Source organism: Lynx canadensis, chromosome E1, assembly GCF_007474595.2.
Source record: "Lynx canadensis isolate LIC74 chromosome E1, mLynCan4.pri.v2, whole genome shotgun sequence".
Lineage (NCBI taxonomy): Eukaryota > Metazoa > Chordata > Mammalia > Carnivora > Felidae > Lynx > Lynx canadensis.
The window spans coordinates 16,397,855-16,415,254 of record NC_044316.2 but is presented as its reverse complement, the minus strand read 5'-3'; the positions used below and the strand labels follow the sequence as shown (position 1 = coordinate 16,415,254).

General features: G+C 36.3%; 1 protein-coding gene across 1 annotated transcript in view; it reads left to right on the top strand.

The window, feature by feature from the left end:
- Positions 1 to 17,400, top strand: part of EFCAB5 (EF-hand calcium binding domain 5) — a 200,993-nt gene that overhangs the window by 123,119 nt on the left and 60,474 nt on the right. Inside the window, exons 12-16 of the mRNA XM_030295821.2 lie at positions 8,158 to 8,257; positions 11,359 to 12,183; positions 13,872 to 13,946; positions 14,045 to 14,137; positions 15,645 to 15,859. Of these exons, the coding sequence (XP_030151681.1) occupies positions 8,158 to 8,257; positions 11,359 to 12,183; positions 13,872 to 13,946; positions 14,045 to 14,137; positions 15,645 to 15,859 (1,308 nt within the window). The remainder of the gene's footprint in view (positions 1 to 8,157; positions 8,258 to 11,358; positions 12,184 to 13,871; positions 13,947 to 14,044; positions 14,138 to 15,644; positions 15,860 to 17,400) is intronic.

The window sequence follows — 17,400 nt, the reverse complement described above, 5'->3', positions numbered from 1 at the left end:
AAGAAATCAAGAAAACAGTCCCATTTACAATTGCACCAAAAATAATAAAATACCTAGGAACAAACTTAACCAAGTCGGTAAATAACCTATACTCTGAAAACTGTAAAACACTGATGAAGGAAAATGAAGACGACAGAAACAAATGGAAAGATATCCCATGCTTATGGGCTGGAAGAACCAATATTGTTAAAATGTGCATACTACCCAAAGCAATCTACAGATTTAATGTAATCACTATCAAAAACCAACATAATTTTTCACAGAACTAGCACAAATAATCTTAAAATTTGCATGGGACCACAGAGACCTTAAAGCCAAAGCAATCTTGACGTTTATTTATTTTTTGGGGGGGGGGACAGAGAGAGACAAAGCATGAACAGGGGAGGGGCAGAGAGAGAGGGAGACACAGAATCAGAAACAGGCTCCAGGCTCTGAGCCATCAGCCCAGAGCCTGATGCGGGGCTCGAACTCACAGACCGCGAGATCGTGACCTGGCTGAAGTCGGACGCTTAACCGACTGCGCCACCCAGACGCCCCAGCCAAAGCAATCTTGAAAAAGAATAAAACTGGAGGTATCACAGTCCCAAATGTCAAGATATTAATACAAAGCTATACTAATCAAAACAGTATGGTACTGGCACAAATATAGACACAGAGATGAATGGAATAGAATACAGACTCAAGAAATAGCCCCTTGTTGATATGGTAAATTAATTTTCAACAAAGGAGGCAAGAATATGTATTGGAGAAAAGATAGTCTCTTCAACAAATGGTATTGGGAAAACTGGACAGCTATAAGCAGAAGAATGACACTGGATCATTTTCTTACACCATGCACAAAAATAAACTCAGAATGGACTAAACACCTAAATGTGAGACCTGAAACCAGAAAAATCCTGTAAGAGAGCACAGGCAGTTATTTCTCTGACATCAGCCATAGCAACATTTTTCTAGATATGTCTTCTGAAGCAAGGGAAACAAAACCAAAAATAAACTATTGGGACTGCATCAAAATAAAATCTTCTGCACAACAAAGGAAACAATTCACAAAACTAAAAGACAACCTACTTGAATGGGAGAAGATATTTGCAAATGACATATCCAATAAAGGGTTAGTATCCAAAATGTATTAAGAACTTATAAAACTTAACACCCCCAAGACCAAATAATCCAATTAAAAAATGGGCAGGAGACATGAACAGACATTTCTCCAAAGAAGACATTGAGATGACCAAAATACAAATGAAAAATGCTCAACATCATTCATCATCAGGGAATTGCAAATCAAAACTAAGATGAGATATCACCTCACACCTGTCAGAATGGTTAAAATCAAAAACAAGAAACAAGTGTTAGCAAGGATGTGGAGAAAAAGGAGTGCTCAGACACTGCTGGTGGGAATGCAAACTGGTGGAAAACAGTATGGAGGTTCCTCAAAAAATTAAAAATAGAATTACCATATGATCAAGTAATTCCACTACTGGGTATTTACACAAACAACACAAAAACACTAATTCAAAATGATATATGTACCCCTATGTTTACTGTAGCATTATTTATAATAGCCAAATTATGGAAGCAGCCCAAGTATCCATTGATAGATGAATGGATAAAGAAGAGGTGGTATATGTATACAATGGAATATTACTCAGCCAAAAAAGGAATGAAATCTTACCATTTGCAACAACATGGATCAATCAGGAGGGTATAATGCTAAGTGAAGTAAGTCAGTCAGAGAAAGACAAATATCATATGGTCTCACTCATCTGTGGAATTTAAGAAACAAAACAAGTGAACAAAGAAAAAAAAAGACAAACCAGAAAATAGACTCTTGGCTATAGAGAACAAAGTGATGGTTACCAGAGGAGAGGTGGATGGGGAGATGGGTGATATAGGTGGAAGAAATTAAGAGTCACTTATGATGAGTACTGAGTAACATATAGAATTGTTCCATCACTCCATTGCATACCCAAAATTAATATAACACTGTAAACTATACTGGAATTAAAAAAAAAAAACAACAAGACTGACAATGCCAAATATTGGCAAAGATATGAAGCAACTAGAATTCTCATATATTGCTGATAGGAATGGAACAAACACTTTGGAAAACATTTTGGCAGTCTCTTAAAAAGTTAAACATATAAGGACACCTGGGTGGCTCAGTTTGTTACAGCTGGACTTTGACTCAGGTCATGATCTCACAGTTCGTGGGTTTGAGCCCATGTCCAGCTCTGTGCAGACAGTGAAGAGCCTGCTTGGGATTCTCTCTCTCTCTCTCTCTCTCTCTCTCTGCCCCTCTGCAACTCTCTCTCTCTCAAAATAAATAACTTTAAAAAATTTTAATAGAGAAAAAGTAAACATATATTTACCATATGAGCCAGCAACCAGCAGTTCCACTCCTAGCTATTTATCAAGAAGAAATGAAATAAATTTAGAAAAAATGAAAAATATGAATATTCAAAGACTTGTTTGCCAATGCTCTTAGCAGTGTAATTCACACCTCCAAACTGGAAACAACCCAAGTGTCCATCAACTTGTGGATAAACACATTGTATTATATCCTTACAATGGAATACTACTTTGCGATAAAAGGAGATGAAGTACTGATACACACAATAACATTGATGAATTTCAAAAATATTATACTAAGTGAAAGAAAGAAGACATAAAAGAATGCATACTACATGATTTCGTTTATATGAAAATCTAGAAAAAGGAAAACTAATCTATAGCAGTAGAAAGCAGAATGATAGTTTTCTGGGGCCATGAGTACAAAGGGGCACAAGGGAACTTTTTGATTAAATGAAAAAATCTATATCTTCATTTTGGTGGTAGTCATGTGGGTGTATACATTGTCACAAGTCATTGAACTCTATGCTTAAAATTGGCTCATTTTATTGGATGTAAATTATACTTCTTTGAGGTTGATAAAAAAACAAGAATGCTCATAGTATTATTTATAATAGTAAAAAACTAAAAGTAGTACAAATGTTTATCAATAATGGTACGATTAAATAAATCTTTATATATTAATTAATATATATTAATAAATCTATATATATTAAAGATTTTAATAATAAATCTTTATATATATTAGTGGATTATTATGTAGCAATGAAAAAAATTACAGAAAAATTAACCATGAATAAAATTTATGGATATAATATTGAACAAAAAAGATAAAAAAGGGTATATACTATATAATTTCATTTATATGAAATACAAAAATAAGCAAACTAATCTATAGTGAAAACATCATAATAATAATTACCTTTGGAGGAATTATTGACTAAGAGATGCCATGAAGGAGCCTTCGGGCAATTATGAAAATGTTCTATATCTTTATCTGAGTGGTACTTATATAGAGTATACAGTATAGTATAGTATAGGTAAACATTCACTGAAATAAACATTTGGTATTTGCACACCTTGTTACGTATTTATTATTCCTCAATGAAAAAATATTTTTAAATTGTCACTGTGGTTGCTTGGGATGAAGTGTCTTTTGAAGGAAGGGCTTTAAGAGACCAAGTGGCTGTTGCATTTAACCATAATTACAGTAAGTGTTGACTACAAGTCAGTGGATGGGCTTCATTTCATTACATTGGAGATATTGTAGAAAGTAAAAGACAAGCTCAGGGCTTTAAATTCTTGCTCAAGTTGCAGTCAGAAAACGATAAAATTTTCATAATGGCTCTGAAGGAATCTCTATTTCTTTTATTTTTAGGGCAGATGTGGATGAAAAATCAGCTCTAAATTTAATGTAACAGGATTAAAATGCAAGTTGAATTCACAGAGTTGTCAAGTCTCTTATAGGAAAGTCAGCATGCTGCTTGGACAATAGAGGGACCTTGAGACTTGGAATGTTTACGTTTGGATGGAAGCTAAGACTTGAAGTACAAATCTCTCTAAGCCTTCCTTGGCAGCAGAAGCAATCCCTTCTCTCCTGTTTGAGAATATTAGCTTTTCTTTCCTTATAGCCCCTATAATAACTTCACTTAAGGCACTTAGCTTGCAGGGGGATGTCTATTTTCCTTAAGGCCCACCTGTCCAACATTCATTGCCATTAGACCCAAAGTTGGAGTCAGATCTCAGCGTGTCCCAACAGAACTAGTCAAATCTGTACTGAGAGGTGATTGTTGGTACTCTAAGGGAATAGTAAGTTTTTACTAATTCATAGCAGCAAAAACCTAGAGAATATGTGTGGGGATTGACTATAAAACTTTTAGACTAGGAAGGATAGATATAAGTTTGGATTGGCTCAAACTTGTCAATATTGTTATACTTAGAAAATTTACTTAGCAATAATATTTTGAGTATCTGTGAATGGTTTTAACAGTTTTCTTGGTAGGTAAATTGAAACCTTGACTCAAATATGGCTTATGTTCAATGAGATTGAGATGCCAGAGTCTTCTTGGAATACTATAGAGGAAGAAATCCAAAAGCTTATAAGGTTGTTAAAGTTGATTTCTCTTATGTAGCCTGCCCATTATGCACCTTTACCATATCCCCCCAGAGGGCACAGATGACACTTTCTTGAGAAGTACATTAATGAGGAGAAGACTAGTATCTCCAAAAAAATCTCTTTGGTAGCTGTCCTCTGTAGGCTGAAGTTGATGGCAGTAGATAGTGCCATTGAAATTATGGGATTCCAGAATGATAGAAGACATGGTATTTAACTGCCAGAGACAAGAGCTACTGGTCAAAGTCAGTGCTCATAGATATCATAGATAAATGGCATTTTAACTCAATGCCCAATGTCAAGGTCCATATTATAATGAATTCATTTTGTCTGGGACTTACACTGTGGTTATTTACCTACTTACTGAATGTATAATTGGAATTACCACAATGAACAATAAGAATTAAAGTAGCCATCTGAAAATTTTGACCAGTTTCCTTAGAGTTACATAGATAGGATGTCTATTAAATTATTACTAGAGTTATTCACAGAAAAGCTCTAACTATGAGGCTAAAAACATGAGTTGAGACACCTCAAGGGAGAATCTTGGCTTCTCATCCACTTTCCAGACTTAAGCCAATTTATACACCCAGAATTCTTTGATTGAACAGGAGTCTGGCTCTCTTGAGAAAGAATCCTACAAGACTGCCTCAAACATATACTGTAGATCTTACTGCAAGCATTCCTCAAAATACCTGTAGCCATTTACTAGGGTGATATACATTGGAAAAAGGAAAATATCCCAGACTTTCAGAGATTACCAGACACTGACTGCAAGTTAATACTAATTCCTAAGATCTCAAAATCCCCCAGTGGACCACTGGTTAAAATTAGAGCTTATAGGTGTCAAGTGATAAATGCTATTTTGGTCCCCCAATTAATCTTTGGATTTAGCTCTGTTTGTTTCTGGTTCCTGAATGTATAATTAGAATAGACATACTCAGTGACTAGCAGCATCCTCACAAATTAGGGACTAAAAGGATGTCATGGTAGGAAGGACCACATAGAAACTCCTGAACTTTCTCAGTCTGCCAGAATGGTAAAAATAAACAAAAATAACAAAAACAAAGTCATTCCACAGAAATTAGATATAAAAACACATGAATGAAGGTTCAGAAGAAGTAACCCTATCACATTCTTGTCTAATTCTCCTGTTTTGCCTATGCAGAAGATAGATCTTAAAGAATGTTTGTAGACTACTACGACTCCATTTGCAGTTGTTATCCACTGTGTGGAATCTTTATTGAACCAAACTGACACAACCTCCTCATTTACAACTATTGGTTTGTCAAATACTATTCTCTCTAGAGCAGTTTACAAGGACCAACAGAAGTTTGATTTAACCTGTCAGCACTATACTTTTACTGCCTTGCCAGAGCAATAAGCAGCCCTCTTTCTTTCTATTAAAATCTATTATGCAGACATTTCACAGAATGTCAGATCTACTAACCACGATGATTTCCACCATGGTGATTGGATCTGCTGAGCATGATGCTTTAGATGCTTTGGTACAACCCATATGTGTCAGAGGGTGAGAGATAAAAACCATACAAATTCAGGGTTTACTACCATGGCAATATTTTTAGCATATCCTGAAACATGACAGGATATCTCAAATATGAAGCAAATATGTCGCCTGCCACTAAAAAAGAGGAACAATGCTTATTGGACCTTTTTACATTTTAGGAACAACCTTTACTCTTATATTCTGTTGTTACACATTAAATGAGCTGTTAGCTACTAAAGTCCTAGAGAAAGAAAAGGCTTTGTAGGTTTTGTACTCTACAGTGCAAAAACTCTTCTTTACTTTATACCTTAACACCTAGATTATCCTACAGTATTTGAAGTGGGGCAAATTGGAATGTTATGGCAAGTTGCAATAGAAGAATTACAGTGTAGATTACTTGAGTTTTGGAGCAAAATTATACCCTCTACTAATGTTAACTATTCTCCTTTGAGAAACAGCTCCTGTGTGTGATTATACTGTGATAAAACCATATGCTTATTATTTGTATACTTTTCTGTATGTATGTTGTACTATAAAAAAAGGTTTACTTTTTAAAAGCTATATGGAAATTAAGGTCCAAATATAGCAAAAACAATTATGAAAAGAAGAGCAAGCTGGGGAGGATTTCCCGGGTTTTTCAAAATAAAGCTGTATTTACAGAATATTGGACCTGACATTAGATTTATGAGTATGTGAGAATTTAGCATATGACATAGGTAGCAATAGAAATCAGTAAGAAGAGCCTAATCAATAAATGCTAAGTTGGAACAACTGGGAAAAAGTTAAAATTAGATTTGAGCCTCCATAATGAGGAAAAATAGGTCCTATCTAATCAAAGACCTAGATATGGAAAACAAAATTATAAACATTTTAGAAGCCCATATAAAGTATAGAGCATGCCTTTAAACCTCAGGTAGGTAATATTCTTAAAGAATACCTCTAGTAAGCACAAATCATAAAAGAAATAATCAATATATTTGCCTCAAAATTAAAAACTATGATATGACTAAACTCACCAAAAGTTAAATTAAAAAATAAGAGATAAACTGGGAAAGGGTATTTGCTATATAGATCACAGAATGATCATTGTCAAAAATTTACAAATTAGTAAGAAATAGGCAACTCTTTCTAACTGAAGAAAGGAAAAGGACGTAAAAAAGCCATTCATAGATGAGGGAACGCAAATACATAGTAAACAAATGAAAATATTTAATGTCACTAAGAATCAGGGAAATGCAAATTAAAATAACTAGATACCATTTTTTATCCATCAGATTGAAAAAAATTGTAACCTTTAACAATATCTAGTATTGGCATGGATATGGAGAAATTACATTCTTATTCAGTAATGGTGAGAAGTAAATTGGTATAGGTGTTTTGTTGAACATTTAGCAATAACTACTAATGGTGAAAATGCACATAGTATACAATCCATTAATTACACTTTTAATTATTCCCCTAAGGAAATGTTTACAGGTGTACTCAAGGAGATGTGTATAAGGAAATTCATTGCAGCATTATTTGAGTATCAAAACACTGGAAATGATTGAAATGCCAATCAGTAAATGGACTTAAAAAAATTACAGTGTTTTCATATTATAGAATAGAAAACAGCAGCTAAAAGGAATAAAGTATATTTCTTTACATACATGAATTGATCTCAATGTTGAGTAAGTAAAAGCAATTTTAAGAAGTACACATGTTTTATGATGTCAACAATATATTTTAAAGTACATAAACAAAATGTTGATAATCATCATTTCTGGGTGTTGGGAACACAAGTGTTAGTTTTATCATTTTCTCTATTTTTCTATAATTAAAATGTTTCTCAAAATAAAAACAATGCGAAAAATAGAACAAGAAGGGAGCAGTTAATTGTTTCAAGTGTCATACTCAGATCAAATTAGATAAGAACTGAGCATTGTACATTGGATTTAACAATTAAGTCAGTAACTATTTGTTAAGCATCTATATATTTAAGTGCAAGGTATTTTGACATGTCACAGGATGGGGAAGTAGAATATAAGCCTGAAGACAAGGTATAACTTTCCTGACTTTGACTCCTCAGCTTTTATTTACGTAATGATGGTAGTAGTGGTGATGATAAAAGCTTCAATAAGCCATATTACATTTACACAAAAATCTCAAATTTTCTGTGACAACTAATTGCAAACTTTCTGCTTAGGTAGGGTTTTTGGGTCGGCAGAGGACATTGGCCTTGCTGGAAACATTCTATGACCAAAGTTCGAAAATGCTCAGAAGTTTGCTGCGAAACCCAAGACAATGTAAGTGCCACTCAAAGGGAGTGTGCTCAAGCTGGAATGATGTAATACACCGGCATAATAAAAGCCATTCTATTCCCATGGAATCCCTTCACATGACATCTCCCTTAGATCATGATAGCTATATCTAACTGTTCATTCCCCACACAATTCACTCATCACAACTAGATGTATTTTTCACTATAGTGCGATACTAAAGTTGTCAAGTTAGAACTCAATTTTTTTTTTATTTTACAAAATCAACATCTTTTATTTTATTTTATTTTATTTTATTTTTTTAATATATGAAATTTATTGTCAAATTGGTTTCCATACAACACCCAGTGCTCATCCCAAAAGGTGCCCTCCTCCATACCCATCACCCACCCTCCCCTCCCTCCCACCCCCCATCAACCCTCAGTTTGTTCTCAGTTTTTAACAGTCTCTTATGTTTTGGCTCTCTCCCACTCTAACTTCTTTTTTTTTTTTTTTTCCTTCCCTTCCCCCATGGGTTTCTGTTAAGTTTCTTAGGATCCACATAAGAGTGAAACCATATGGTATCTGTCTTTCTCTGTATGGCTTATTTCACTTAGCATCACACTCTCCAGTTCCATCCACGTTGCTACAAAAGGCCATATTTCATTCTTTCTCATTGCCACGTAGTATTCCATTGTGTATATAAACCACAATTTCTTTATCCATTCATCAGTTGATGGACATTTAGGCTCTTTCCATCATTTGGCTATTGTTGAGAGTGCTGCTATAAACATTGGGGTATAAGTGCCCCTGTGCATCAGTACTCCTGTATCCCTTGGGTTAATTCCTAGCAGTGCTATTGCTGGGTCATAGGGTAGATCTATTTTTAATTTTCTGAGGAACCTCCACACTGCTTTCCAGAGCGGCTGCACCAATTTGCATTCCCACCAACAGTGCGAGAGGGTTCCCGTTTCTCCACATCCTCTCCAGCATCTATAGTCTCCTGATTTGTTCATTTTAGCCACTCTGACTGGCATGAGGTGATATCTGAGTGTGGTTTTGATTTGTATTTCCCTGATAAGGAGCGACGTTGAACATCTTTTCATGTGCCTATTGGCCATCCGGATGTCTTCTTTAGAGAAGTGTCTATTCATGTTTTCTGCCCATTTCTTCACTGGGTTATTTGTTTTTCGGGTGTGGAGTTTGGTGAGCTCTTTATAGATTTTGGATACTAGCCCTTTGTCCGATATGTCATTTGCAAATATCTTTTCCCATTCCGTTGGTTGCCTTTTAGTTTTGTTGGTTGTTTCCTTTGCTGTGCAGAAGCTTTTTATCTTCATAAGGTCCCAGTAATTCACTTTTGCTTTTAATTCCTTTGCCTTTGGGGATGTGTCGAGTAAGAGATTGCTGCGGCTGAGGTCAGAGAGGTCTTTTCCTGCTTTCTCCTCTAAGGTTTTGATGGTTTCCTGTCTCACATTCAGGTCCTTTATCCATTTTGAGTTTATTTTTGTGAATGGTGTGAGAAAGTGGTCTAGTTTCAACCTTCTGCATGTAGAACTCAATTTTAAGTTCATTCAAATGAAGAGGTGCTTGAGTGATAATCTGAATATTTTGGAAATTAAGTTGGTAATGGTTATTCTAGTTTTAATATCTAACTTAGAATTCTAACATTTCTAGGTTTTCTTCTCCCAAGCATTTTTACTTGTATGCCTTTATTGAAATAATACAGTAAAATATGTTTTTTATGTTACTACCAAAACAAATAGAATTATGGGTTTTATTTTTATTTTTTAAAGAAAAAAAAAGGCTCTAAATTGATGGGTTTTCCAAAGAATGTCAATATTTTAGTTCTATGTAAAACTAGTCGGATACTTAAAAATCTATGGGTGATATAGAGTAATCCTGAAAACTGTGGGAATCATACTTTTATAGCGTGGCTACTAAATGTTTTGGGTGAGAAAGGAACAGTTTTGTGTCATGAATCCCACTACAGAGAGTGGTCCTGGACACCAGGCTTGTTTTGTTGTTGTTGTTGTTGGTGGTGGTGGTGGTGGTGGTGGTGGTGGTGTTTAAGTGGAGTTCTGGTGAATGCTATCTAATCTTTCCCTAGATTCATGAAACAGGTGTTCATATAAGTTGAGGAGGAAAGGAATTAAGGAATGAAAAAGAAAGAAAGGTGGAGAATAAGAAAGGGGGGAAATTAATATTGGGAAAACATAGTCCAGGGAATGATAGTCATGGATAGAGACTTGCCTTATTTTGATATTGCAGATATTGAAAAGGTATTTGAGGTGGAAGACATGTGTCCTCCCCCTAATCCCTATGCTGTGCTTATTGTGGGAGGACCAAGAGTAGATAAATTCTTTTTTAATTTTTATTAAAATTTAGTTAACAAGCAGTGTAATATTGGTTTCATCACTTACACCGTGCACTCCTTAACACCCATCATCCATCTAGCCCATCCCCTGCCTTCCATCAACAAACCCTCAGTTTGTTCTCTATAGTTAAGAGTCTCCTGTGATTTGTTTCCCTCTTTCCTTTTCTTTCCCCCCCTTCCCATGTGTTCATCTGTTTTGTTTCTTAAATTCCCCATATGAATGAAATCATGTAATATTTGTCTTTATCTGGTTGACTTATTTTGCTTAGCATAATACATTCTAGCTCCATCCAAGTCATTGCAAATGGCAAGATTTCATCCTTTTGATGGCTGAGTAATATTCCATCGTAAATATACCACATCTTCTTTATCCATTCATCAGTCAATGGACATTTGGGCTCTTTTCATAGTTTGGCTATTGTTGATAATGCTGCTATAAACATTGGTGTGTGTGTACCCCTTCAAATCTGGATACATTCTATTTGTCTTGGCAGTTTTAAGCAACTCTGCAAGTAGAAAAAGAAGAATCATGTTCATTTCCAAAGCCACACCTTTTAGGAAGGGATGATTTCTAACTTACAGTAGTGAGCATCTTTTATGTTCCTTTGAATATCTTTTTGCCTCTTGTGTTGGAGGGAAAGCTGTTATTTATTTAAAACAATAAGCCTATGTTATAATCACTGTCATCAATGCTGTTTTGCATTAATTTACTGGCTCTGATTCTGCATTATAAGATCAATTGTTTAAGTAAATATTTTGTTTTCTGCATTAGGGCCATTCATTGAATTTGAAGAGATAGACTTGCCTGAGTTCTGGGGAGACATGGATAATCAGAAACATATTTATGAAGACTTTGACAAAGTGCTCTTAGAGATAAATGCATTACATGCTAGCAAAACCCAAAGCAAATTGTTAGAAACTCCAGAAGATCAACATAAACATGATGAACTTACAGAATCAACACCACCAGAACAACAGAGAGGGATGACAGCAGAACAAGAACCAAACAGAATTTCAACCAAAGAACAAGAACAAGACAAAGAGTCTACTGGAAAAAAAGAACTATACAGAGAAATAATAACAAAACAAACCCACACAGGGTCAACTCCAGAACAAGGATCAAGTAGAGAGTTAATAACAGAACAAAGACGACATAGTGATTCAGTAACAGGACAAGGACCACCACAAAGAGTATCATCTTCAAAACAAGGAGTCCACATGGAATCAACTGCAGAACAAGGACACCACAGAGAATCAATAGCAGCACAAGGACCACACAGAGGGTCAATCTCAGAACAAGAATCACACAGAGAGTCAGTAACAGAACAAGGACCACACAAAGGGTCACGTGCGGAACAAGAACCATCTGGAGAGATAATTCCAGAAAAACAACAGGACATAGATTCAACTTTACAGTCAGGAAGAGGTAGTATCTTTAGAGAAAGTAGAAAATCTAGGGAGTCTGCTTCCTTTGAACATACTGAAATCCTCCCACAGGAAAAGAAGACTCAGGAGCAAATATATGAAGAGGAACTATTTGTGAGTCCTGAACTGCAAGAGGAGGTTCCAATATCAAGAAGAAAATATCATCTTTCAGGTAGTAATGCAGTTTTTCTATGACATTGGCTCTCTGTTTTGTGGAATGATTGTTAAAGTCTTTTCAGAAAATAATCATTTCAATTAGCATTTTTTTCTGGCATATCAGATCAATCAAACCTTAGACATATTTTGCTACTGAATATGCATCTAGGCCTTGAACAATCAATTAAATGCAAACCAGAATGTTTCTGTTTTCAATTTACCTAGAATTCCTTTTGCACAGGAAGCCCATTCATAAAGAAGTAATCTGGTGATGTTACATATAGAAAGCTTCACTGGACTCCTGAAAAGGCAGTAGAAGCCCTTTAGTTTTAAATGTAGCGTGTAATATTAGAAGCCACTTTAAAAAATGTCTTTTATTTATTTTTTTAAATTTTTTTCTAGAGAGAAAGTGTGTGTGAGCAGGGGAGAGGGGAAGAAGGAGAGAGAGAATTCCAAGCAGGTTCCATGCTCAGTGCAGAGCTCAACACAGGGCTCCATCCTATGACCCTGGGATCATGACCTGAGCAGAAATCAAGAGAAGAATCAGACACTCAACCAACTGAGCCACCTAGACACCCCTAAAATTTTTTTGTTTCGACTATAAAATGGGTCTTGCTTTTTTCAGTTATATAAGATATATGTTCTAGAAACATTTCTGAAGGTTACATTGAAGACAGAAAGCACCCTGAATTTCAAATATTTATTCTGCAAAAGACTTTTCCTCTGAATTACCTATTCAAATGTATGTCTTTTTTTTTTTAAATCTAACTTAGAGAGCCAAACTCAATACCGCTTAAGACCTCAGTTAGGCACGAATATTTTTAAAGTTCTGCTCTTTAATTTTAAAGTCCCACAGTCCCAAAGAAAATCCTTATTTAAAACACCTAAGAAATGAGTAACCTGTGTTGTAGTTTCTACATTATCATTAACTAATTTGAAATCTCTCATTTTTTCAGCATGATGTTTATTTCTTCACAAAAAGGGCCACTAATTTCTGGCTCTCCTTATGTAGGAGGGATGCAGCTAGAAAAATTGTGAAGTTACTATTCAATTAGATGTTATTGGTGATGACTTGATTTTGGCTATGTGTAGCAGTGATTCAAAATGACAGTGTCTAAAAAAAACATAAAAATAAAACAAAATAGCAATGTATAAACTGCATAGAAGTTTCTTTCCTTCTGATATAAAAGTCATGTGACAGCTCAGTCTCATGAAATCAGCAATGGCTCAAGTCCTATCTTGTGTCTCCCCTAACCACATAGTCCAGGATGGCTCACTAACATATCCACATTCTGACCAGAAGGTAAGGAGAAAGAAGAAGGGATAGGCATTACATCACTTGCTTACACATGGCACTGGTCAGAATTTAGGCATTTGATGACACCTAGCTGTGACAGAGACTAGGAAATGTAGCCCTCATATTGAGTGGCCAGATTTGGGTACCAGGAATAGCTTTTGTCATAGAGCTTCTCTCAACAACTAGAGTTATTAAGTGATATCATTATGGTTGAGTGTGATATAAAATATGTGGGAAATTATCTGATAGAAAGTTTTTAGTGTTCTGTATGCAAAGCATTTTTCTCATTTATTAACTTAGGAATTTATCATAGAATATATAATGTCCAATTCAAAGGCCTTTTATTTTTTTTTCAAGTTTTTATTTAAGTTCCAGTTCATTATGGTACTTTCTCTTATACCTTTTAGAAACTACAAAAAAGGAAGTTCAGAAAGATCCATCTTGTGAAAAGTCCCAAAAAATAGAAGGAAAGTCATGGTCAGGTGACTCCTTATTTAATCCTCCTTTCATTTATACTCTAGAACAAAAACATTATGAAAGTGAAATTAAATTGTCCATGTTATGGAATGTATATTTTTAGGTGAACTTTTGACATGTAACTGGAATATGGATTATATCAAATGCGAAGAAGAAGAACAAGCAAACTTACTCTACGGTAGCTCCAGGTTCACAGGTACATGTCAGCAACCAAATTAGGAAGGATAGATGGCAGTCCAGTTGATGAATTTAATTTACTGTGGTACCCCATGAACTTAGCCAAGACACAATGGCAGGATGATCCTTGCATTATTTTGTCACTGAATTGATGGATCTAAATATATACAAGGTGGATGTTTTTAGTGGTAGTGTACATGTAGGCATGTGCTATTGATGAATGCTTTTCTGCCTTAAGTCATATGCATTAGTATATAATTTGTTTTGACCATTACATGGCCCTACAACTTCTTTGAAGCTATGATACAGGTGTACAAAAGGAATCAGATATTGGATATTAGAACTCAATGGAAATCATTCCAGCTATTCCTCTCCCTGGTAGTCCCATAACTCAACATGTCAGACAGGTGAGAATATGTCATGGTTTTGAAGACTTATAAAGAAAGATCTCCTCAACAACAGAGAGCACAAAGAGTAACTTTTAGCTCTCAAATAAACCATGTATTAAACAATGATTATTCCAACCAGTACTCATATTACTACAATACTATTTTATCATTTTATCTTTCATCAACAAGCAGTATATTTGATTACTAATTATATTAAGATTGTTTTCTTCCTATCAGCAAATTTTTTTCTCATTTAAGCCTGGGTCAAATAACAAACTTCCTATCCTCAAAATATTTTGGTAAAAATGCATGGCATTGGTCAAGGTCTTGTGGCCTATACTAGTTCATATTCTTCTTCTGGTCTTACTTCTTTATTTCAGTTTTGCTTTACGACCTAAAAAATTGCATTGGTGATTATTTTCAAGTCAAGTCAATCTCATATGGAAGGCATGAGGGCATGAATGATTGAATTGATGAATAAATCAAACACAAGTCACTGGGCTGATATTTTATGAAATATGCTTCATAACATTGAGCTTGAAGATAAATATATTAGTCAAGACTCTTTGGGGGAGAGGTTGCAATGGTATTTATAGATTTGTTTAACTGTGAAGTCCAGACTACAGCTGGCTTCAGACACAAATGAATCCAAGGGCTCAATAATAGCAGCGAGACACCATCTTTGCTTCTCAGCCCCGTTCCTCTCTGTGTAACTTTCAGTTTTAGGTAGTTTTCTTCATGTTGTGGCAGATATATTTATAAGAGTATTGCTAAGCCTATATCCTACTAGTTCAGGAATCAGAATACAAAAAGAATGATTCTTCCCCAATAGTTCCCAAAAAAAGTTCTGGGGCTCATTCTCATTGGCATATGTAGTGGATTACATTGCTGTCATATAGAAATCATTGGCCAGACCTATGTCACGTAGTCATTCTTGTCACGAGGGTGGGGGAGGCTGAGTGCCACCTGATTAATCTAAACTGACAGTGGGGAAGAGATGTTTTCCTCATGAAGGGAGCATGGATTCCTAACAGGAAAAAAGTAGCAGATGTTTATTACAATAAGTACTCGTATATTTTCTCTAAGCTTTAAGAAATTGTTCACTTTACTGTTTGTTGTATGTTTCTTGCTTAATAGACCTACATGCAATTATCAGAAATATTCAGTCTTACAAGGAAGTAAAAGGTGGGAGTGCTTTCAATGGAGTTTCTTTCAATCTGCTCCAGTTTGTGCAACTTCTGGAGACATTTGTTGGTGAAGATGCCCCCCTGAGTGTCAGTGAGACCCTCACATCCTTTTTTAAGAGGGGCTATGTTGAAACAAAAGAGGAGAAAATAAGTGGCTTAGAACAGGTGAGTAATATTATTTGCCAATAAAACAGGTGAGGTCGGAACGACAACAGCCTTGTGAGTTGACTAGACAAACATCCCTGCAGATGAGAAATTAAAGCAGAGTAGAATGGTCAAGGTCACACCCTAAATAAGCAATTAAGGGGGCTCGAACACAGGTCCCACAATCCCTGGGTCAGAGAAGCCTAGGGCTACACACACATAGACAGACCCCAGGCTCTAGCTTCTTCAGGCTGAAGTTGTCTTGACCTCTGATGGAGTCAGTGTCTACTGCCAATGATCTTAAATGCAGATTTGTCTCTGTGTTAGAGGTGGAAGTCTTGCAGTTGAGTGGGGGAGCTCCTCCTAAGAAATTCAGAAAATTTCACTGAGTGAGCGAATTCTTTCTTGCAACAGGGACTGCTTCATGCATACTGTAATATGGTTCTGGATTTTGGAAATAAAAAGTCCTGTGTAAATCCAATGTAACAGCACTAATACATTAAGGGTCCCTTTGGAATTGCTCCTCAGCCTTCTCTACTCTGATTTAGGCCTTTTATCCTGCACATGGCCTCTTACTGTTTTTCCCACTTAATCCTCCTAGCACTCACTCCCAGCTGGCCTTGACTAAGGAGAGACTGGATAGGGCAGTGGTTGGGAGTATGGCTTCTGGAGGCAGAGCACCTAGACTCAAACCATGGTTCTGCTGCCTTTTTGCTGTGTGACCTTGTGCCAGAGCCTTAACAGCAATGCTGGCTCAGTTGCCTTATTTTCAAATGAAGATATAATCGTCCTGACCTCACCAGGTTGATAGGAGAATTAAATGTGTTAATTCAAGTACTTAAACAGTGCCTGACCCATAATAAACCTTAACTATTATCATCTTCTTCAATTCTCTTGTCAGAAACCCTAAATAGTTATAGAACTGAGAACAGTGTTTAACCTGAAATAGACTTTCTTGGCCTCTTTTAACCCATGCACTCCAGCTCAGTTTCCCAAACCTGCCCTCCTGACTTGGCTCATGCTGACCCAGTACTACCATCAGTTGAAGTCACTGCTGCCCCTCAAAGGCAGGCTCTCTGGTCAGAGAGAGCCTTTGAGCTCCTTTGAGCCATTCTAAGTATCTCAGTATCCAAGTTCCTCTAAAGTTGTAGAGGAGGGGCACCAGGGTGGCTCAGACAGTTCAGGGTCTGACTCTTGATTTCGGGTCAGGTCGTGATCTCACAGTTCATGAGTTTGAGCCCCACAACAGGCTCTGCACTGACAGTGCAGACCCTGCTTGGGATTCTCTCTCTCTCCTTCACTCTCTTCCCCTGCTGTGTGCTCTCTTCTCTCTCTCTCTCAAAATAAATAAAATAAACTTTAAAAAATTATTATTTTAGGGGCCCCTGGCTGGCGCAGTCGGTTAAGCGTCCGACTTCAGCCAGGTCACGATCTCGCGGTCCGTGAGTTCGAGCCCCGCGTCAGGCTCTGGGCTGATGGCTCGGAGCCTGGAGCCTGTTTCCGATTCTGTGTCTCCCTCTCTCTCTGCCCCTCCCCCGTTCTTGCTCTGTCTCTCTTTGTCC